The following is a 19,184-nucleotide window of genomic DNA, read 5'->3' as shown; positions in this document are numbered from 1 at the left end:
ACGGTGGCAGCTCATGGATCAGATCACGCGGGGTTCACAGTCACACCTGCAACATTTGGTTTCCAGCCCAGATTTTAAGCAGCAGTATTCTCAGCACACTCCGTTTTGTTGTTTGCTGTCATCATTGATCTGATCACTTCTCTTTCTGGTCTTCAGGTTATGGCCACGCGGCTCCGGGCACGGATGCAGGAAAGGCGTTCTGCATGTTTTATGCTGTACTGGGTATCCCGCTCACGCTGGTGATGTTCCAAAGCCTCGGCGAGAGGATGAACACCTTCGTCAAGTACCTGCTGAAGCGCATCAAAAAGTGCTGCGGGATGCGCATCACGGACGTCTCAATGGAGAACATGGTGACCGTGGGGTTTTTCTCCTGCATGGGAACGCTCTGCATCGGCGCGGCAGCTTTCTCCCACTACGAGGACTGGAGTTTCTTTCAGTCCTATTATTATTGTTTCATAACACTCACCACCATCGGATTCGGGGACTTTGTGGCCCTGCAGAAGAACAAAGCCTTGCAGAGGAAACCCGTTTATGTGGCGTTCAGCTTCATGTACATCCTAGTGGGGCTGACAGTCATCGGGGCCTTTCTCAACCTGGTGGTACTACGTTTCCTGACCATGAATAGCGAGGACGAGCGGCGGGACGCCGAGGAGAGGGCTTCCCTGGCGGGGAACCGCAGTAGCATGATCATCCACATCCAGGAGGACACGCTCCAGAGGAGTCGACGGAGACGAGAGCAGCAACAGCACCGCTACAGGCCTGAGGTCACCGATCTCCAGTCCGTTTGCTCCTGCATGCACTACCATTCGCATGAGTTCGGGAGCTCGGTCGGCCTCGGGTTGGGAATGGGAGGAGGAGGAGGAGGCGGCGGTGGCGCCTTTCAGCACCAGAACTCGTTCGGCTCCCAGTTGAGCCCCCATCAGTACCATCACTACCACTCGACGGTGTCCTACCGCATAGAGGAGATCTCGCCGAGCACTTTGAAAAACAGCTTCCTTCCCTCCCCCATCAGCTCCGTCTCGCCCGGGCTGCACAGCTTCACAGAAAACCTCCGGCTCATGAGACGCCGCAAGTCCATCTGAGGAACGACGGCACCCGGTAACTAATCGCTGAACACACATATCCAATGCTGCTGCTCTACCAAACCTCATTCCTGCACTTTTTTTTCGACATTTCCAGGCTCTTGCGAGAAGCAAGGAAGTGACTTTGGAGCAGGACGCTTGAACGGTTGATGGATATATAAGAACTTGGTTAAAAAGCATGAAGCATGGATATCTATTTTTGCGAAAACGTCACCTGGGCCTTCTTTGCCCTTTTGAGCAGCACCTGAGTGGGTTTGGATATAATAATACCACCCTGATATCTTATCAGACGATACACATTTGAGTTTTGAATAATACAGAGGGAGATATATATATATATATAATTTTTTAAAGGGACATGTGAAAACGTGTTTTATCAAACGGTGAGCAGCCTCTGGTTCTTTCTTAAGATTCAAGTGCCACAACATCGAAGAGGAAATAACTATAAAACTGATTTGAAAAGGACTACACAGTATCAGGTATTGTTTTCTATAAGCAATTCTATTTAAGAAGAATAAGACATTGATTCACATCATGCCAAAATATTGTTGCCAACCATAGCATGTGCATTAGTTGTCGTTTGATGTGAGTCATCGTTTCCGTTAACCTTTTTTTTTTTTTTTTTTTTTCGTTTTTGTTTGTTTAATTTCAATCAAAAGTTTTTTGTAAATTATACATGTATGTAGAGACTTTCCAAGTGCGTTATATTTAAAGGTGACAGACGAGAGACAGCAAAAGTCGGTTCTGAGAGGAGAATAACTGCATGTGCTTTGTTCAAACTGGTATGTGTATACTGTCACGAGGCGAAGCGATAGCTACCTTAGCACTGGATTCAATATAAAAAGCAAATAATCCTTATAAAAATATTTTCTGAAAAGAAACTACCGACTCCAAAACAAATCCACTAAAACAGGGCCTCACAATGGGAACGTTACGGCATCGCCGATGATTGTTATTCATCGGGATTTATATAAAAAACAGCACGTTGACTCGACTATTATTCCATTGTGAACAATCAATGTATAATGTATGCTAACCCTAGCAATGATTGCTTTTCTCTCAACCATTTATTTGAATGAGACTTATTTAAATGCATCAATAAAGACAGTTATTTATGTATTTTACACTTTGATGATGTCTTGAGAGGATGCCCTGCAAATCAGATGGTACCTCATAGGCCTAAATCGCTCTGATGTTGATTGAAAAACATAGTGTAGCTCTTTTAGGTGAACAGTCAGAATGTAATCAACAATTCTCATTCCCTGCTTGGGGTAGGGATTGTTTTTGTTCAGTAACCAAATTGCATCTCTGATATAACAGCAATCATGTCACTTTTCAGTTTTAACTGAAATCTTTTACTGTTTCCTGAATATAATATATGAGTATCTGTGTAACCGTTAGGACCATCCAATAAACCAGAGTTGGAGTCAAGACCAGACCCTACAAGACCAAGATTTGACCTATCAAGGCCCAGATCCAGACCTATACCTGTCCAAGTATGAGATTGTCCAGGTTAATGAACTAAAATGGAGAAGATGCTGAATTTATCACAGCATTCACTTTGTACATAGCCATTCAAAGCCATAGAAATGTTGCTTATTTTCTGTAATCATGCGGACACCTTGTTGAATTTGGCTGAGTATCACCTTTAGTATGTTAGAGGCCCTAAACCAAGACCAAAACTGGACTGTACGTTCAGACTATCATTCCAAATCCAGTTTCTGTGCATACCCGATTAAAAATCAGATCAGATTTTTCGAGCTACATTCATATATGGTTTGAAATTTCGCATTTCTGGAAGTCTGCTCTGATCAGATTTTGCGTGGTTTATGTGACTTTCTCATGCCATGTAAAATGTAAACATCAGACATTGATATAGGAAACATGCTGAAAGTCTCTCCAGAAAAAAACAAGGTTATGTTGTTGTAAACTGCCGGTTGAGCAGAAAATGACGGAGGCATGTTTTGAAACCGGCGGAGACTACAGCATGGAGTAAAGCCACACATATCAGTCTCCTATGATGTTTCAGCCACTGCCTCATAAGATGTAGTAGTCCACCATGGCAGCAACACATTGGCTATGTTCACACTGCAGGTTTATGTGGCCCAAATCTGATCTGAGATCTGTTTTCCCCATGACATTGTGAACAGTACAAACCGATTTGTGCCATTTCCATATGTGGTACTAAGTCCGATACAGGTCAGATGTTTTGTAATGAGACCGCAGTGTGAACAGTCTTATCGGAATTCATGCGATTTTTACGTCGCTCAACATCAACATTCGTCGCGATTCTGCGCTCATGGGAGTCTATTCAAAGATTTTACATGCCCAATGTTATCAAGAAAGTTGTCAAGGCAGTGATGTGTCAGAACTCATAAGTATTACAGAGAAGCAAAACAAGAGGGCTTGTATCATAAAAGTTTCAAAACTCTGCTCTCTTTTGTCACATCATTGTCTTTATTTTTCATATTGCCTGCGCATAATTTTGCTTGCTTCCGCAGCAGGTCACACTATAAATAAATGTGTAATCGCTTACTTTAATGTTCTCCGTGTTTACGATTTTCCCGCAGAATTGGTTACTTTTTCACTGTTGCCGCGGGTTGTTTTGCAACTCCGCGGGTTGAAGCGACCGCACTAACACAATATTTAACCCCTAGAACACAATTTTTACCGGGATACCTCACGGAATGCAATTGGGATAGTTTTGGACTAGTTTTGAAGCAATTGACCCTTCGCAAAGACTCGCCCCCCTTAGTTACTGTTGCTTTGTCCGACAAGCCATGGTGCTGTCATGCCACACAGAGTGAAAATACATCACGGACCAAAGAAGACACTGACAACACATCGACAGACAAGACAGAGCAGGTTACTTATGATAATAAACAAAGTCCCAGCTTTCAAATTGTGTAATTTTTTAATGTGTCGTGATCATGGTCGTGATTCCTGTAGCGCCGCAGCTCAACTGGCTCATGAACCGATCATCTCTTCTTACTAGTTAATTAATAGCATCAAATTAACATGAATGAACATGAGAAGGAATGTTGTTTCAAACACGGAAAGAAGTCAGTACACAACATTTTTCAAGTTCAAGTCCACCAAGGTTAATCTTCTAACTCCTGACTGCTTTGTCGGAAAAAATGGCAGATTCGGCATTATGACTGGTTAGATCGCTTGTCAATCAAACTCCCGGCGAAGGGTCAATTGAGCGGATTTTTTTGTGGTTAAAAAAAAACCTGGCAACCCCTTTCGTATCCTCCTTTTGTGCATGCAGGCCAATTAAGAACCATGATCTGTTCACACAGGAAATCAGATCTGAGCAAAAATTGAGCAGGAATTGAGACTTGCAGTGTGAACATAGCCATTTTGTCATGTTTTAGGCTAAATAAGACAACATCTGTTTTGCAAACCCCTCCATGTTGCGATTTTTGTTGTTGTTTTTGGCATACGCCTACCAATACAATGCCATTGCCATAGAAACCAATGCAGATATTCTGGAAAACGAAAGAGCGGCATGGGACACACAAATTTGAACTGAACAGCTGCGATACACAGTCAATCAGTGGACAGTCAATTGTTTTTTTATCAAATTACAATCCGATACACAAATAATCGGATTTAGAGTGACAGTGTGAGCATAATACAACTCAGGCCACATTTATGTGGTTTTGATGGGTCTCAAGATCAAGACTCAAACTCTGACAATAACTAACCAATAAAATACCATTAAATGGGTATAGAAGATTGTTAGGATTAACGGTTCCATTACTTGTCAATTTTTTGCATTTCCTTGATTTCAATTTCATTTCACCACCTCGGTTTCAGTTGAGAGTTGGTCTCTAATTTTACCTCTGTGAAGCAAATAAATCAGAAGCAGTTAGGATGGTTAGTTTTTAGCTAAAATCCAGGATTCTTGGGCAGACGACCTGTAATAATTTAGATGAAATGCGACACAAAAAGAAAAAAATAGCCAAAGGTTTTAGGTGGTAAGTGACTTTCGAAATGGAACCCTGTTGATGTTTTCTTGAAAAATAAAATTGTCTTGATGTGGATCACTGAGGTATGCAAAGCCCAAAGTGCCCGCGAAAGTAATTCGGGTTCAGACGAGACTAATTAATGAGAGAAATTCCAGAGGGACTCCGGCACTCCCGTGCACTCTTTTAGTCAATTTCCGAGTCTGCCAGCGGGAAGCGTTTCCAGGCTCAAACAGCTCACCCTTCTAATACCAATCAACTTGACGTCTGACATTCTGGATTTCACAGCATATGTTGCAGCACTCATGTAAATTTATGTAAATCGCTACCATTTTATAATATTGTACAGTGCATATATTGTAAGTAGTTATATCCTTGACAAATTACAAAGGCATATTTTAAACTCAGATGCATTCCCATTTTTACAGCATTCAGCATACTGTATATGTGCCTTGAAGGGTTATCTTTCAAATGTGGAGTTTGTATTTCATTAAGGCACATACTCAAATTCATATTCAGATATAGAAGCAAACAAATTAAAATACTTCTTTGTCAAACAAACAAAAAAGCTCCCCATGTATCGATATGGGAAAAACATCAAATAAAGCCAAAGCAACTAATCCTCATAAATGCCGCCGCCGCCGCAAAAACAATGCACAAACATTTATTTTAACACTGTCTGAAATATGTCCAGCGTTTCACTAGCACAACAACAACAAAAGCAGCATTATTTTCCACTTTTTATTGGATGTCACTTTAACCTATGTATGTACATGATGGTTTTTGGGGTCAGGACAGAATAACATGTATTTTACATCAATAAACTGTACTTGCATATTATATATAATAGCCTGATGACAAAGACAGATGAGCTTGTGTGTATGGACTAGATGAAATGTAATGACTTTATGACTGGCAACAGATCCACTGCTGTGGGGGGGGCATTGACACAAATACATGTGTATCAAAACATTTCAGTTTACTTACATAAATGAATAATAAACTGCAAATGTATTATTATTATTATTATAGGGGCGACGGAAGTTAATATGATGATAACATTCACATGTGACAACTAGCCCCATTCTCCCATATATATATAATTTAATTGTCAATATTTGGATTTTAGTCTGTCAGCAGAGAAACAAACGATTGTTGTGACCATCTCTTTTTCATTTGTTTACTCTCAGCTACTATATTTTTATCTTAATGCAACAGGAATATTGCATTGTTAAATCCGTCTGTCCACCCACAGCAGTGTGATTCACGCTGCTGTATAAATATGATTATTCACAATAATCACACATGTTGCTCTGTATTCATTTCTACAATAATCTCTTTCGGCAATAGAATCCATTATTTAGGGATCTTTAAAGATCCCACAACATCAAATAATCTGTGTGACCCTCTCTGACTAAACTGAAGGGAATCCGTCACGATGCGGATTCGAACTGATTTGGACTGTCAGAACAACATCTGTTTATTGTTTTTGCCTTTATTGGGAAAACTTGCAATGAGCATTTAAATTTGTTTGTTTGTCTTATTTGTTGTGTGTGCATGACATAGTGTGGCCGGCTGACCTCTTGACCACATGACTGGGGTGAATTAAAAATTTGAATTAAAAAATGTCAACTTCCCTCTTCTCGAGTGCTCTCTGATTGGCGGTTTCTGTATCACGTGACAATTTTCATAAACACATATTCATTGGTTTTACTGGTGACAGAAATTTTTAGTTTAAGAATTAGCAAATATAAAAATATTACTGTACATACACATATTTGTTCAAAAATAGCAAGATTATACTCTCATATCTACGGAAGAGGATTAGGGCCAAGCAATAATAAAAAAATAAAACCATCTCAAGATTAAAGTTGTTAAATTTCGAGAAAAAAGTCCTTAAATTTTGAGAAAAAGGTCGAAATAAAAAGTTGAGAATAAACTTGTTAAATTATGAGAAAAAACTCGTTAAATTTCAAGAAAAAAGTTGAGATAAAATGTTGAGAATAAAGTCATTAAATTACGAGAAAAACGTTAAATTATGAGAACAAATTCGTTAAATTATGAGAAAAATGACGTTAAATTTCAAGAAAAAAGTTGAGATAAAATGTTGAGAATAAAGTCATTAAATTACGAGAAAAACGTTAAATTATGAGAACAAATTCGTTAAATTATGAGAAAAATGACGTTAAATTTCGAGAAAAAAGTCTAGATAAAATGTTGAGAATAAACTCATTAAATTACGAGAAAAAAGTTGTTAAATTACGAGAACAAATTCGTTAAATTACGAGAATAAATTAGTTAATTTAATGACTTTATTCTTAACATTTTATCTCGACTTTTTTCTCAAAATTTAATGAGTTTATTTTCGTAATTTAATGAGTTTATTCTCAACATTTTATCTATGTTTTTCTCGAAATTTAACAACTTTAATCTCAATGATTTTATTTTTTTATTATTGCTTGGCCCTAATCCTCTTCCGTACATATCAGTGTTATTTTAGTATAATTGAAATACTATTTTAGTTTTTATTTAGATTTTGAATCAATTTTTATACTGACCATATTCATTTTAATTTAAAAGTTTTAATAATTTTGTTGTTTTTATTAAGCTTAATTAACAAATTTAAATTTGAGTTATTTTAACGACTAGCTGAAATAATTTTATTTCAAGTAACAATTTTTTTTTTTTTGAATTATAATTAACTATAGTAACATTGACTCACATAAATGCACTTACCACTTCACACTTGCACCGACTAACACAATGAGCATTCACATCTGTGCACATGATTTTTTGACAGTTACTGCTTGCAAATAACCATGTTGCCAAAGTCATTTTCTGTTTCCAGTTTCCTGTGTTCCCAGATGTGCTGTCAATAAGCGTGCAGAGCATGCTTTCTCTCTGGGTCCAAAATTAGTCCATTTTCTCAGTGCATGATGGGAGGTGAAAGGTGCTGTATCACACCACACAATCCTTCCCACCTTATCTCTCACATCAGGATCTCTCCAGCAGCTGTTGAAAGGCATGTAGGAGTCATTTGCGTGCCACACGGAAAATCAGTAGAATTCCTCGAGATGCCATTTAAACTACAGTGAATAGATCAAATGCTGTACCTCAATAACCCCTCACCCCCGTTACACAAACCATTCTCCCCCTATAAAAATAATGAACTGACACTTAAGTGACATCATTAATAGGAAGTGACATCATAGAAGTCTTCTGAACAACATTGTGAGCAGACACAGGCAAGTTACCACCTTCTTTAATAATTTTAACTAAATTGTTGTGAAATTGTGTTCTCACAAGTTGTGACTGAACCCTGTTACATCAATTAAAGATAGAAAACTATTACTTGTGAAAATTCTCTTTGTTATTTCAACATTATTCATGATTTCTTAAAATGCATGCCATGCGCTCTCCATTTATTCACTAGATTTGGATGCTTAAAGGCTATTTTAAGACAAGTTTGTGTCTGTTTATGACTGGTGTTTAACATTTGAAATTGTTAACACATCATGATTTAACCATGGGTTAAAAACATTTTCATATAGTTCATATAGAGTTAATAATTCACACTGTACTGGCCCCAAATTTTGAGGTTAACATCACATAAGCTCCAAGGAAGACTTCATAATCTGTGGTTAAACATGCTAACGCTGTGCTAACAGTATATGCTAAAATACTTTCAATTAGTGCAAAACATTTTAAAGGTGCCCTAGACCTTTTTAAAAAAAGATGTAATATAAGTCTAAGGTGTCCCCTGAATGTGTCTGTGAAGTTTCAGCTCAAAATACCCTATAGATTTTTTTTTTTTTTTATTCATTTTTTTTAACTGCCTATTTTGGGGCATCATTATAAATGAGCCGATTCAGGGCTGCTGGCCCTTTAATTGCTCGTGCTCTCCGCCAACAGAGCTCGCGCTTGCCTTGAACAGTGCATAAACAAAGATCACACAGTTAATATAACCCTCAAATGGATCTTTACAAAGTGTTCGTCATGATGCAGCATGTCTAATCGCGTAAGTACAGTGTTTATTTGAATGTTTACATTTGGTTATGAATGAGTTTGATAGTGCTCTGTGGCTAACGGCTAACATTACACACTGTTGGAGAGATTTATAAAGAATGAAGTTGTGTTTATGAATTATACAGACTGCAAGTGTTTAAAAATGAAAATAGTGATTTCCGTGAATACAGTAATAAACAATGGTAACTTTAACCACATTTAACAGTACATTAGCAACATGCTAACGAAACATTTAAAAGACAATTTACAGCAGCGAAAAATGGCAGATGGAGCAATAATAACTGACATGATCCATGACATGATATTTTTAGTGATATTTATTGCTTGCTTACCTAGTCTGATGATTCGGCTGTGCACAGATCCAGACATTAATACTGGCTGCCCTTGTCTAATGCCTTTCATAATGTTGGGAACATGAGCTAGCATATGCAAATATTGGGGGTGTACACCCCGACCGACCCCGACAGTTATGTTGAGATTCGCCTGTTCTTCGGAAGTCTTTTAAACAAATGAGATATATATAACAAGGAGGAAACAATGGAGTTTGAAACTCTCTGTATGTCTTTTCCATGTACTGAACTCTTGTTATTTAACTATGCCAAGGTAAATTAAATTTTTGAATCAAGGGCACCTTTAACCCAAAGTTAAAAGTTGTCTAACGCTGCATTACATTCAAATTCGGATGCGGGATAGTCCTACCTATATTCATGAAGATGACATACAAATTGCAATGCTAACATTTGCTTGCAGGTGTTCATTTGTCAACACGTAAGTCTCCTTGAAACTGAATTGCAGAGGATAAGTGATGCTATGCAATGCTAGTTGTTCTGCAGATGTACGATTATCAGCAGAGAAGGTAATTTATACACCTGTTTCTTATTACCATACAAGAACTTTGACATATTGATGCATTTTATTTGCTAAAATGTGAATGTTTATCATTAAAACGGTACCCTGCTTCATCTTTGATAATTTGTGGGAAAAAATCCCTTTGCTTAAATTCCCTTTGCACAGGATCTACTTGTTCAGACAGAGTCGCTTTGCATTGAAAATTCTTTTATTCATTGCAAAGAAAGTTGCAAAGGCATAAAGTTCTAGTAGTAATGCATTATAGATAGTTAGTGTGGATCTACTGTAGTGTGATGTAAGTGAGAGCAAACTTGGCTTATACACTGTGGAGCTAACAGGCAACATCACCTTCTCAATGTGTGAAATCTAAATGAAGCCTATTGGAGCAAGACTTAAGAGAGAAAGAAGGGACTGAATGTGCCTGTGAATTTCACTGCAGACCTATTTGTGGAAACCACACTCACATCTAGAGTGGAAGAATATGAAGCTGTCACTTTCTGCCAATAAAAAGTGTGTGTCTGTGTTTTAGTGAGTGAGAAAAGCTCTGCGTTTGTTCGAGACAGGCGGTAAGTATGAGCTACTACGGCTGTATTGGGCAGTAAGTACAAGCTCCAAGTTTTTATTAGCACATCTATATTTCATTATGCATATTTCAGAGCAGTAAAACTATTATAAAATGAATAGATTTGATTAGAAAAATGATTCAATGAGCCATGTGCTCATTTGCAAATGCACATCAACTGAAATTCCCCAAGTTACAGTCAGCCAGTAGTTATGCTAACAATTTGCCTTACTTTGTGGAAGAATTATAAATAGCATTCAGTCTGTTTTAATTAACAAAATGTTATTGAAAATTTGAGTTTTTACAGAATTGCTGGTGTTGATGCATAAGGCTGTATATTACTACTTCATTAGTCTTTGTAATACCACTGAAGAGTTTTTGCTATATGTACTGAGCACAAGTTTTATATTCCGGAGCATTTTTGTAAACTGACATTGCCCTGTGTCATTAAAATAAAGTGTAGATTTATAAAATTAGCAAGTTAATTATTGCATGCAAACATTTCACTGCACTGCATTTCATTGGATATTTGATCTCACTGCACTGAAACATCCTAAGACTGCTTAAACTACAGCATTCACAATCCCTTTTACAGCAGTGTCCAAGTCCAACGAGATAAACATTGTAGGGCAAGACTTGATTTTATCATCAGGAATTGATTGGATGATGTAAATTGTTTTATACCAGAAAGTACTGTAGCTGTAATAGACTTTTAAAGGGTTAGTTCACCCAAAAATGAAAATAATGGTAACATTTATTACTCACCCTCATGTTGTTCCACACCTGTAAGACCTTCATTCATCTTCTGAACGCAAATTAAGATATTTTTGATGAAATCCGATGAAGCCTCTATTGAGAGCAAAGCCATTCAAACTCTCAAGATCTATAAAGCTACTTAAGATATATTTAAAACAGTTCATGTGACGTCAGTGGTTCTATCTTAATATTATAAAGCAACAAGAATACTTTTTGTGCACCAAAAAAACTAAATGGGCCGATTTCAAAACACTGCTTCACGAAGCTTCTGAGCTTTATGAATCCTTTGTTTCGATTCAGTGATTCGGATCTCCTATCAAACGGCTAAACTGCTGAAATCACGTTACTCTGGCACTCCGATTCACTGATTCGATTCGTAAAGCTCTGAAGCAGTGTTTTGAAATCGGCCCATCACTATATACGTATTGTTGGAAAGTCGTTATTTTGTTTTTGCCGCACAAAAAGTATTCGTATCGCTTTATAATATTAAGATAGAACCTCTGAACTCATGAACTGTTTCAAATATGTTTTTAGCTTTATGGACCTTGAGAGTTTCAATGGCTTTGCTCTCAATAGAGGCCTCACTGAGCCATCAGATTTCATAAGCAATATCTTAATTTGTGTTCTGAAGATTAACAAAGGTCTTACAGGTGTAGAACGACATGAGGGTGAGTAATTAATGACATTATTTTCATTTTTGGGTGAACTAACCCTTTAAGGAGGCTTTCTGACCGTGTCAATGATCCTGAAAGTCAAGTTCACCCTCCAGAGCATCTCAATGTATCTAAATGGTAACACGTGTTTTTCAGATCTTTTGTGATTTGCTATTTTCTACGGAAGAGGATTAGGGCCAAGCAATAATAATAATAAAAAAAACATCTTGAGATTAAAGTTGTTAAATTTCAAGAAAAAACTCCTTAAATTTCGAGAAAAAAGTTGAAATAAAATGTTGAGAATAAACTTGTTAAATAACAAGAAAGAAGTCGTTAAATTATGAGAACAAATTAGTTAAATTATGAGAAAAATTTTGTTAAATTTCGAGAAAAAAGTCGAGATCAAATGTTGAGAATAAACTCATTAAACTACGAGAAAAAGTTGTTAAATTAAGAGAACAAATTAGTTAAATTTAGAGAAAAAAGTTGTTAAATTATGAGAACATTCGTAATTTAACGAACATTGTTCTCGTAATTTAACAACTTTTTTCTCATAACTTAATGACTTTATTCTCAACATTTTATCTCGACTTTTTCCTCGAAATTTAAAGAGTTTTTTTCTCAAAATTTAACAACTTTAATCTCGAGATGGTTTTATTTTTTTTATTATTGCTTGGCCTTAATCCTCTTCCTTAATTTTCCCCACAACTTTTATTATATCAATGTCAACTAGCATTAAATAAAGGTGTTCACTCTTTGTAAGATATTAGAAAGGTGCATTATCTACAACTGTAGCCTAAAACAATGATTAAATAGCTATTTAGTTAATTGGTTAACATTAAAAAAATATTTCAATGCTTTTGCGTTCCCTCGCTAAAGTTTTGCTTTCCCCCAAAAAACTTTGCATTCGCTTATAAAGAATTCAAAGCTACAGAGACCCTAAAGGGACATGGTAAAGGAAAAGGTTTTGCGAACGAACACAAAGTTTCCCGGGGGACTGCAAAACATTTGCAAGAGAACGCAAAAGCATTGACGACTTATTATTCCTCCAATCTCATTTTTTTTCCCGCCACCATGTCCCTTAAGGTGAAGGAAAAGGTTTTGCAATTGTTGGCAAAGTTTCTCGGGGGAGCGCAAAAATTTTGCGAGTGAACGCAAAGAATCTCAGGAGGGATGCAAAACACATGCAAGAGAATGCAAAAGTATTGACTTATTATTTTTCTCATCTCATATTTTTTCCCTTTAGCGTCTCTGTAGTACAATAAACTTAAAAGAAATAGAGTAAATTCGATATTATGTTGACTTATCTTCTTAGTCCAGACTGAGAGCATAACAGAATCTATTGCACAGTACGTTTTTCTACAGAGCTGATTTCTTATGCTAATCACAGCGCTGTCATCAGTAACAGAGTACATTAGCTAATGCTCCAGCAAATGAATATTCTTTTCACTCTTTTTCCCGGTTCTCCGTAAGGTTGCAGTTCAGCAGCTTCTATGACATCAACGTCCTCAGTGTTTCGTGGGTCTACAGCTGGATGCCGGCCTTTATTGAGTAGGTGGAAGCGAATGTTCCGCGGCCCTATTCATCTCCCGCGGCTCCTCGCTAATTAAGCTGTCAGGCTGCTGTTTGAGGCCGGGGGAGAGCGACAGCATAAGAGCAGTGGTGGAGGGAGGCTGGATCTCTGGCGCTAGATCCAGTCTGTAATTTAAAACGCAGCTCAAAAGAGCTTCAGCACCCAGCCAAGCCACCCGAAGAGGGAAGCTAACCTCTCTCTTTATAAATCACTGATATGAACGGCCCGTCTAATATGCAGGTGCTGAGGGAGAGATATTACACAAGCTTATGTTCACATGTATGTGTTGCATAATGCATATGCACATACAGTGAGAGCCGAAAGGCCAAATCCACACTGAAATGCTGGGAGGAAAAAAGTTTTTTAATTTAAAAATGTTTTGTTTTGTTTTTTAAGTAATTATTATTATTACTTTTAATAAGTATTTTATGTGCGCACACATACACATATATAAATTATATATATACATATGTATTAGGCCATATATATATATATATATATATATATATATATATATATATATATATATATATATATATATATATATATATATATATATATATATATATATATATAATCCCTGTCATACGACATAAGTTATAATGTATGTGTGCATATATCAATAAATATATGCATTAGCTTCATAAGTTTCATAAGCTATTTAAATTTTAATAAAGAGTAATGAAAAATTTAGCTAATGCACTAGGGCATTCGGGACAAAATGAATCCACCTTCATCGAAAATGACTTGGGATTTATTTCTAGCCAAGAGTACTGTTCTTTTCATTTCAGAGTACATCCTTTAGCACCATATTGCCATTATGTCAAATAAATTATATTTGCATAAGAAATCATGCAAATGTGCTGCGAAACTCCAGAAGATTAAATCTCCAAAAAACACACAACATTGATTTCTGGTCATTCAAATCTGAGTTTACAACTTTCTCTAACAAAATCTCTGTGCTAAACTATTTATGTGGGTTGAATTAAAGTAATAATTTATCCAAAAATAAAACTGCTGTCATTATTTTCTCCCTCTCATTTTTGTGGTGCTTCAAGATTGAAACATGGGAAAGCACTGTGGAACAGTGGGTGTCTAAAATTCCCTCATATAAAAGGCGGTCAGTGACCCCTCCACAGGAGACCGTGACTAAATCTGAGCACTTTTGTTCATCGTGGGGCTGTCTGGAGAACCACAGAGCCAACCGTTACAAACCCTGTGAGATTCTCGTCTTTGCTGTAATAACCTCTTTTTCTCTTTGCACTACAGGTGTTTGACATTTCAGCAGAAACAACTTCAGGCTGAGACACGTTCAATGAACTCCATAAGGCATCTGACAAGAAAACCGTATTTTTCTCTATTAGGATGGCTGGAAACATCTTGAGAAGGCTGTGAGAACCACGTTTGCTCAGAGGCATAAAATTGTATGTGTTGCACCTGGTGATGAAAGAGAATTGGAAAAATTGTCACATTTTTAGGCACAAGTTAAAATTATACTAAACATTCCAATTTTTTCTCTTGCCTATTTTCAGATCAAGCTTAATTTTCCACCTGGTGGAAATGAAAATCTCCATATACCCTAATGATCACTCAGAACAAACCACTCAGAAATACCCTGACAGCCAGCCAGTACACCCTAACAACCACTGACAACACCCAGGCACCCTAGCCATCACTTACTGTAGCAACACCCAGGCAGCCACCCAGAACACCTTAGTAATACACTGGCATCAACCCAGAACACCCTAGCGACCACTCAGCAACACCCTGGCTGCCAAGCACCTTAGCCACTACTTAGCAACACCAAGGCAGCCACCCAGAACACCTTAGTAATACACTGGCATCAACCCAGAACACCCTAGCAACCACTTAGCGGCACCCTAGCCACCACTTAGCAACACCCAGAATACCTTAGTAATACACTGGCATCAACCCAGAACACCCTAGCAACCACTTACAACACCCTGGAACCCAGGCACCCTAGCCACCACTTACTGTAGCAACACCCAGGCAGCCACCCAGAACACTTTAGTTATACCCTGGCATCAACCCAGAACACCTTAGCAACCACTTAGCAACTCCCTGGGCGCCAAGCACCCTGGCCACTACTTAGCAACATGCAGGCAGCCACCCAGAACACCTTAGTAATACACTGGCATCAACCCAGAACACCTTAGCAACCACTTAGCAACACCCTGGCCGCCAAGCATCCTAGCCCCTACTTAGCAACACCCAGGCAGCCACCCAGAATACCTTAGTAATACACTGGCATCAACCCAGAACACCCTAGCAACCACTTACAACACCCTGGAACCCAGGCACCCTAGCCACCACTTACTGTAGCAACACCCAGGCAGCCACCCAGAACACTTTAGTTATACCCTGGCATCAACCCAGAACACCTTAGCAACCACTTAGCAACACCCTGGCCGCCAAGCACCCTGGCCACTACTTAGCAACATGCAGGCAGCCACCCAGAACACCTTAGTAATACACTGGCATCAACCCAGAACACCTTAGCAACCAATTAGCAACACCCTGGCCGCCAAGCACCCTAGCCCCTACTTAGCAACACCCAGGCAGCCACCCAGAACACCTTAGTAATACACTGGCATCAACCCAGAACACCCTAGCAACCACTTACAACACCCTGGAACCCAGGCACCCTAGCCACCACTTACTGTAGCAACACCCAGGCAGCCACCCAGAACACTTTAGTTATACCCTGGCATCAACCCAGAACACCTTAGCAACCACTTAGCAACACCCTGGCCGCCAAGCACCCTGGCCACTACTTAGAAACACGCAGGCAGCCACCCAGAACACCTTAGTAATACACTGGCATCAACCCAGAACACCTTAGCAACCAATTAGCAACACCCTTGCCGCCAAGCACCCTAGCCCCTACTTAGCAACACCCAGGCAGCCACCCAGAACACCTTAGTAATACACTGGCATCAACCCAGACCACCCTAGCAACCACTTACAACACCCTGGAACCCAGGCACCCTAGCCCCCTCTTACTGTAGCAACACCCAGGCAGCCACCCAGAACACTTTAGTTATACCCTGGCATCAACCCAGAACACCGTAGCAACCACTTAGCAACACCCTGGCCACCAAGCACCCTGGCCACTACTTAGCAACACGCAGGCAGCCACCCAGAACACCTTAGTAATACACTGGCATCAACCCAGAACACCTTAGCAACCACTTAGAAACACCCTGGCCGCCAAGCATCCTAGCCCCTACTTAGCAACACCCAGGCAGCCACCCAGAACACCTTAGTAATACACTGGCATCAACCCAGAGCACCCTAGCAACCACTTACAACACCCTGGAACCCAGGCACCCTAGCCCCCTCTTACTGTAGCAACACCCAGGCAGCCACCCAGAACACTTTAGTTATACCCTGGCATCAACCCAGATCACCCTAGCAACCACTTACAACACCCTGGAACCCAGGCACCCTAGCCACCACTTACTGTAGCGACACCCAGGCAGCCACCCAGAACACTTTAGTTATACCCTGGCATCAACCCAGATCACTGTAGCAACCACTTAGCAACACCCTGGCCGCCAAGCACCCTGGCCACTACTTAGCAACACGCAGGCAGCCACCCAGAACACCTTAGTAATACACTGGCATCAACCCAGAACACCCTAGCAACCACTTAGCAACACCCTGGCATCTAGGCACTCCAGCAACCACTTAGCAACACCCTGGCATCTAGGCACTCCAGCCACCACTTATCAACACCCTGGCAGCCACCCAGAAGACCTTAGTAGTACCCTGGCATCAACCCAGAACACCCTAGCAAACACTTAGCAACACCCTGGCCACCAAGCACACTAACAACCACTTAGCAACACCCAGGCAGCCAGAAGTACACCTTAGTAATACCCTGGCATCAACCCAGAACACCCTAGAAACCACTTAGCAACACACTGGTAGCCAAGCACCCTAGCCACCATTAAGCAACACCCTGGTAGCCACCCAGAACACCTTAGTAATATCCTGGCATCAACCCAGAACACCATAGCGACCACCTAGCAACAGCCTGGCACCTAGGCAGCCTAACCACCATTAAACAACACCATGGCAGCCACCCAGAACAACCTAGCAACCACTGAACAACACCCTGATAGCACCTTATCAATAACCTGCCATCAATCCACCCAGAGCAACTTAGCAACACCCTGAAAGCCATCCAAAACACCCTAATGACCACCCTGAACACCTTAGTAACATCCTGGGAGCCATCTAGTACACCCTAGCAACTACTGAACAGCCCCTGGCAACCCCCTAGAAAACCAAACACTTATCAGTACCATGGTATCCACCCAGATCATCCACTTAGCAACACCCTTGCAGCCACCCATAACACTTTAACAACACCTAAGCAGCCACCTAGAACACCTTGGCAAATACTCAGCGAAACCCAGAACATCTTAGCTAGTGCCACCCTGGCAAACAACCAGAACACCTTAGTAACAACCTGGCAACCATCCAGCAGAACCTACAACCGCTGAGCAACAATAACTTTAAGCATTTTTAAGTAAACTATTAAAAGTTTATGTCATGTTCACCTGCGATGGCTTTGAAGTCAATGTTTTATCAGTAGTTCCTCACAGCCCAACAATACTGAACCAGAGCAAAAATGAAAATGGAGAGAGGAAGTGCACACAAAAGCACCATTATCAGCTGGTTCCATCTGAACAATCACATCTGTGTGTGGATAAGGACAGATGGATATGGCTGCCTTGAAGGCTTGGGGTTTCAGGCAGATTGTTGCAATTCTTCACCAGATTTGAAAGCCTGCGCGGCACTGATGCTCGTTAAGCCCATTGCCCTTTTGAAACCAATTTCGGTGTCTCTGCACTCATGCCCGTGCGAATATGTGGTCAGTTTGCTTTTTCAAGCTGTCGCGCCTCATGCGGCGCTTGGCTCAGTCTGGATTACGACAGCACTTTCCCTGCTCTAGGTCACCAGGATCAGCTCTCGCTCAACACCACAGCCATACATATAATCCCATCAGCCCCAGCATGGAAGAAGAGGATTTCAGGGTGACTATGAGGAATTTGAGAGAAGATTAGGCCACTGGATATCTCATTCCGCCTCACAAATGAATCATCAAATTGGGTGTCATTTGCTTGCTTTACATTTCCACATGTGTAGATTTAGATTTTTACCCAGAGAATTCAGAAATGTCAGAATAATGCAGAATAATTTGCCAAAATATCCAAACAAAACACTGCAGGGATTCTGTATTTCACAATGCAATATGTTCAACTTGACCTTCCCTTCCAATTCCAAAAGCATTTACAATCTATATTTTGACTCAGTATTTGATTGTTGAAATTAAACAATGCTAATTAATCCAGTTGATTGAATATAAAATGACAACTGTGATGTTAAACATTTTTTAACAAAATTGTAGGCAGTGTATAGTGTGTAGTATTTAGGTAGTAGTAAGCTGGTGTTCTAGTCCACATTCATGCACGCTTGAGGCTGCAGTCTGTAGCGCCATCTAGTGCCTGCTGACAAAACAATCACATTTTCTACTAAACATTTGAAAACAAAATGTGTTTGTCAATAAAAGGAAAGAAGGCCATGTGTCCATGAGAGCACATGTGGGTTTGTGTGTGTGTGTGTGTGTGAAGTGGCTTTGACATCAGCAAAGATCACAACACACCTGCACACTGACCCCAA

General features: G+C 39.6%; 1 protein-coding gene across 1 annotated transcript in view; it reads left to right on the top strand.

Annotated features, from left to right (window-relative positions):
* kcnk9 (potassium channel, subfamily K, member 9) overlaps positions 1–1,242 on the top strand; it is a 51,824-nt gene extending 50,582 nt beyond the window's left edge. Inside the window, exon 2 of the mRNA XM_067361337.1 lies at positions 157–1,242. Coding sequence (XP_067217438.1) covers positions 157–1,082 — 926 coding nt within the window. The 3' untranslated portion in view covers positions 1,083–1,242. The remainder of the gene's footprint in view (positions 1–156) is intronic.
* The last annotated feature ends 17,942 nt before the right edge of the window (positions 1,243–19,184 follow it).

The sequence above is a fragment of the Chanodichthys erythropterus genome, chromosome 15, assembly GCF_024489055.1.
Source record: "Chanodichthys erythropterus isolate Z2021 chromosome 15, ASM2448905v1, whole genome shotgun sequence".
NCBI classification, from domain to species: Eukaryota; Metazoa; Chordata; class Actinopteri; order Cypriniformes; family Xenocyprididae; genus Chanodichthys; species Chanodichthys erythropterus.
Note: the sequence above shows the minus strand (reverse complement) of the source record. Positions and strands in the feature narration are given on the sequence as shown.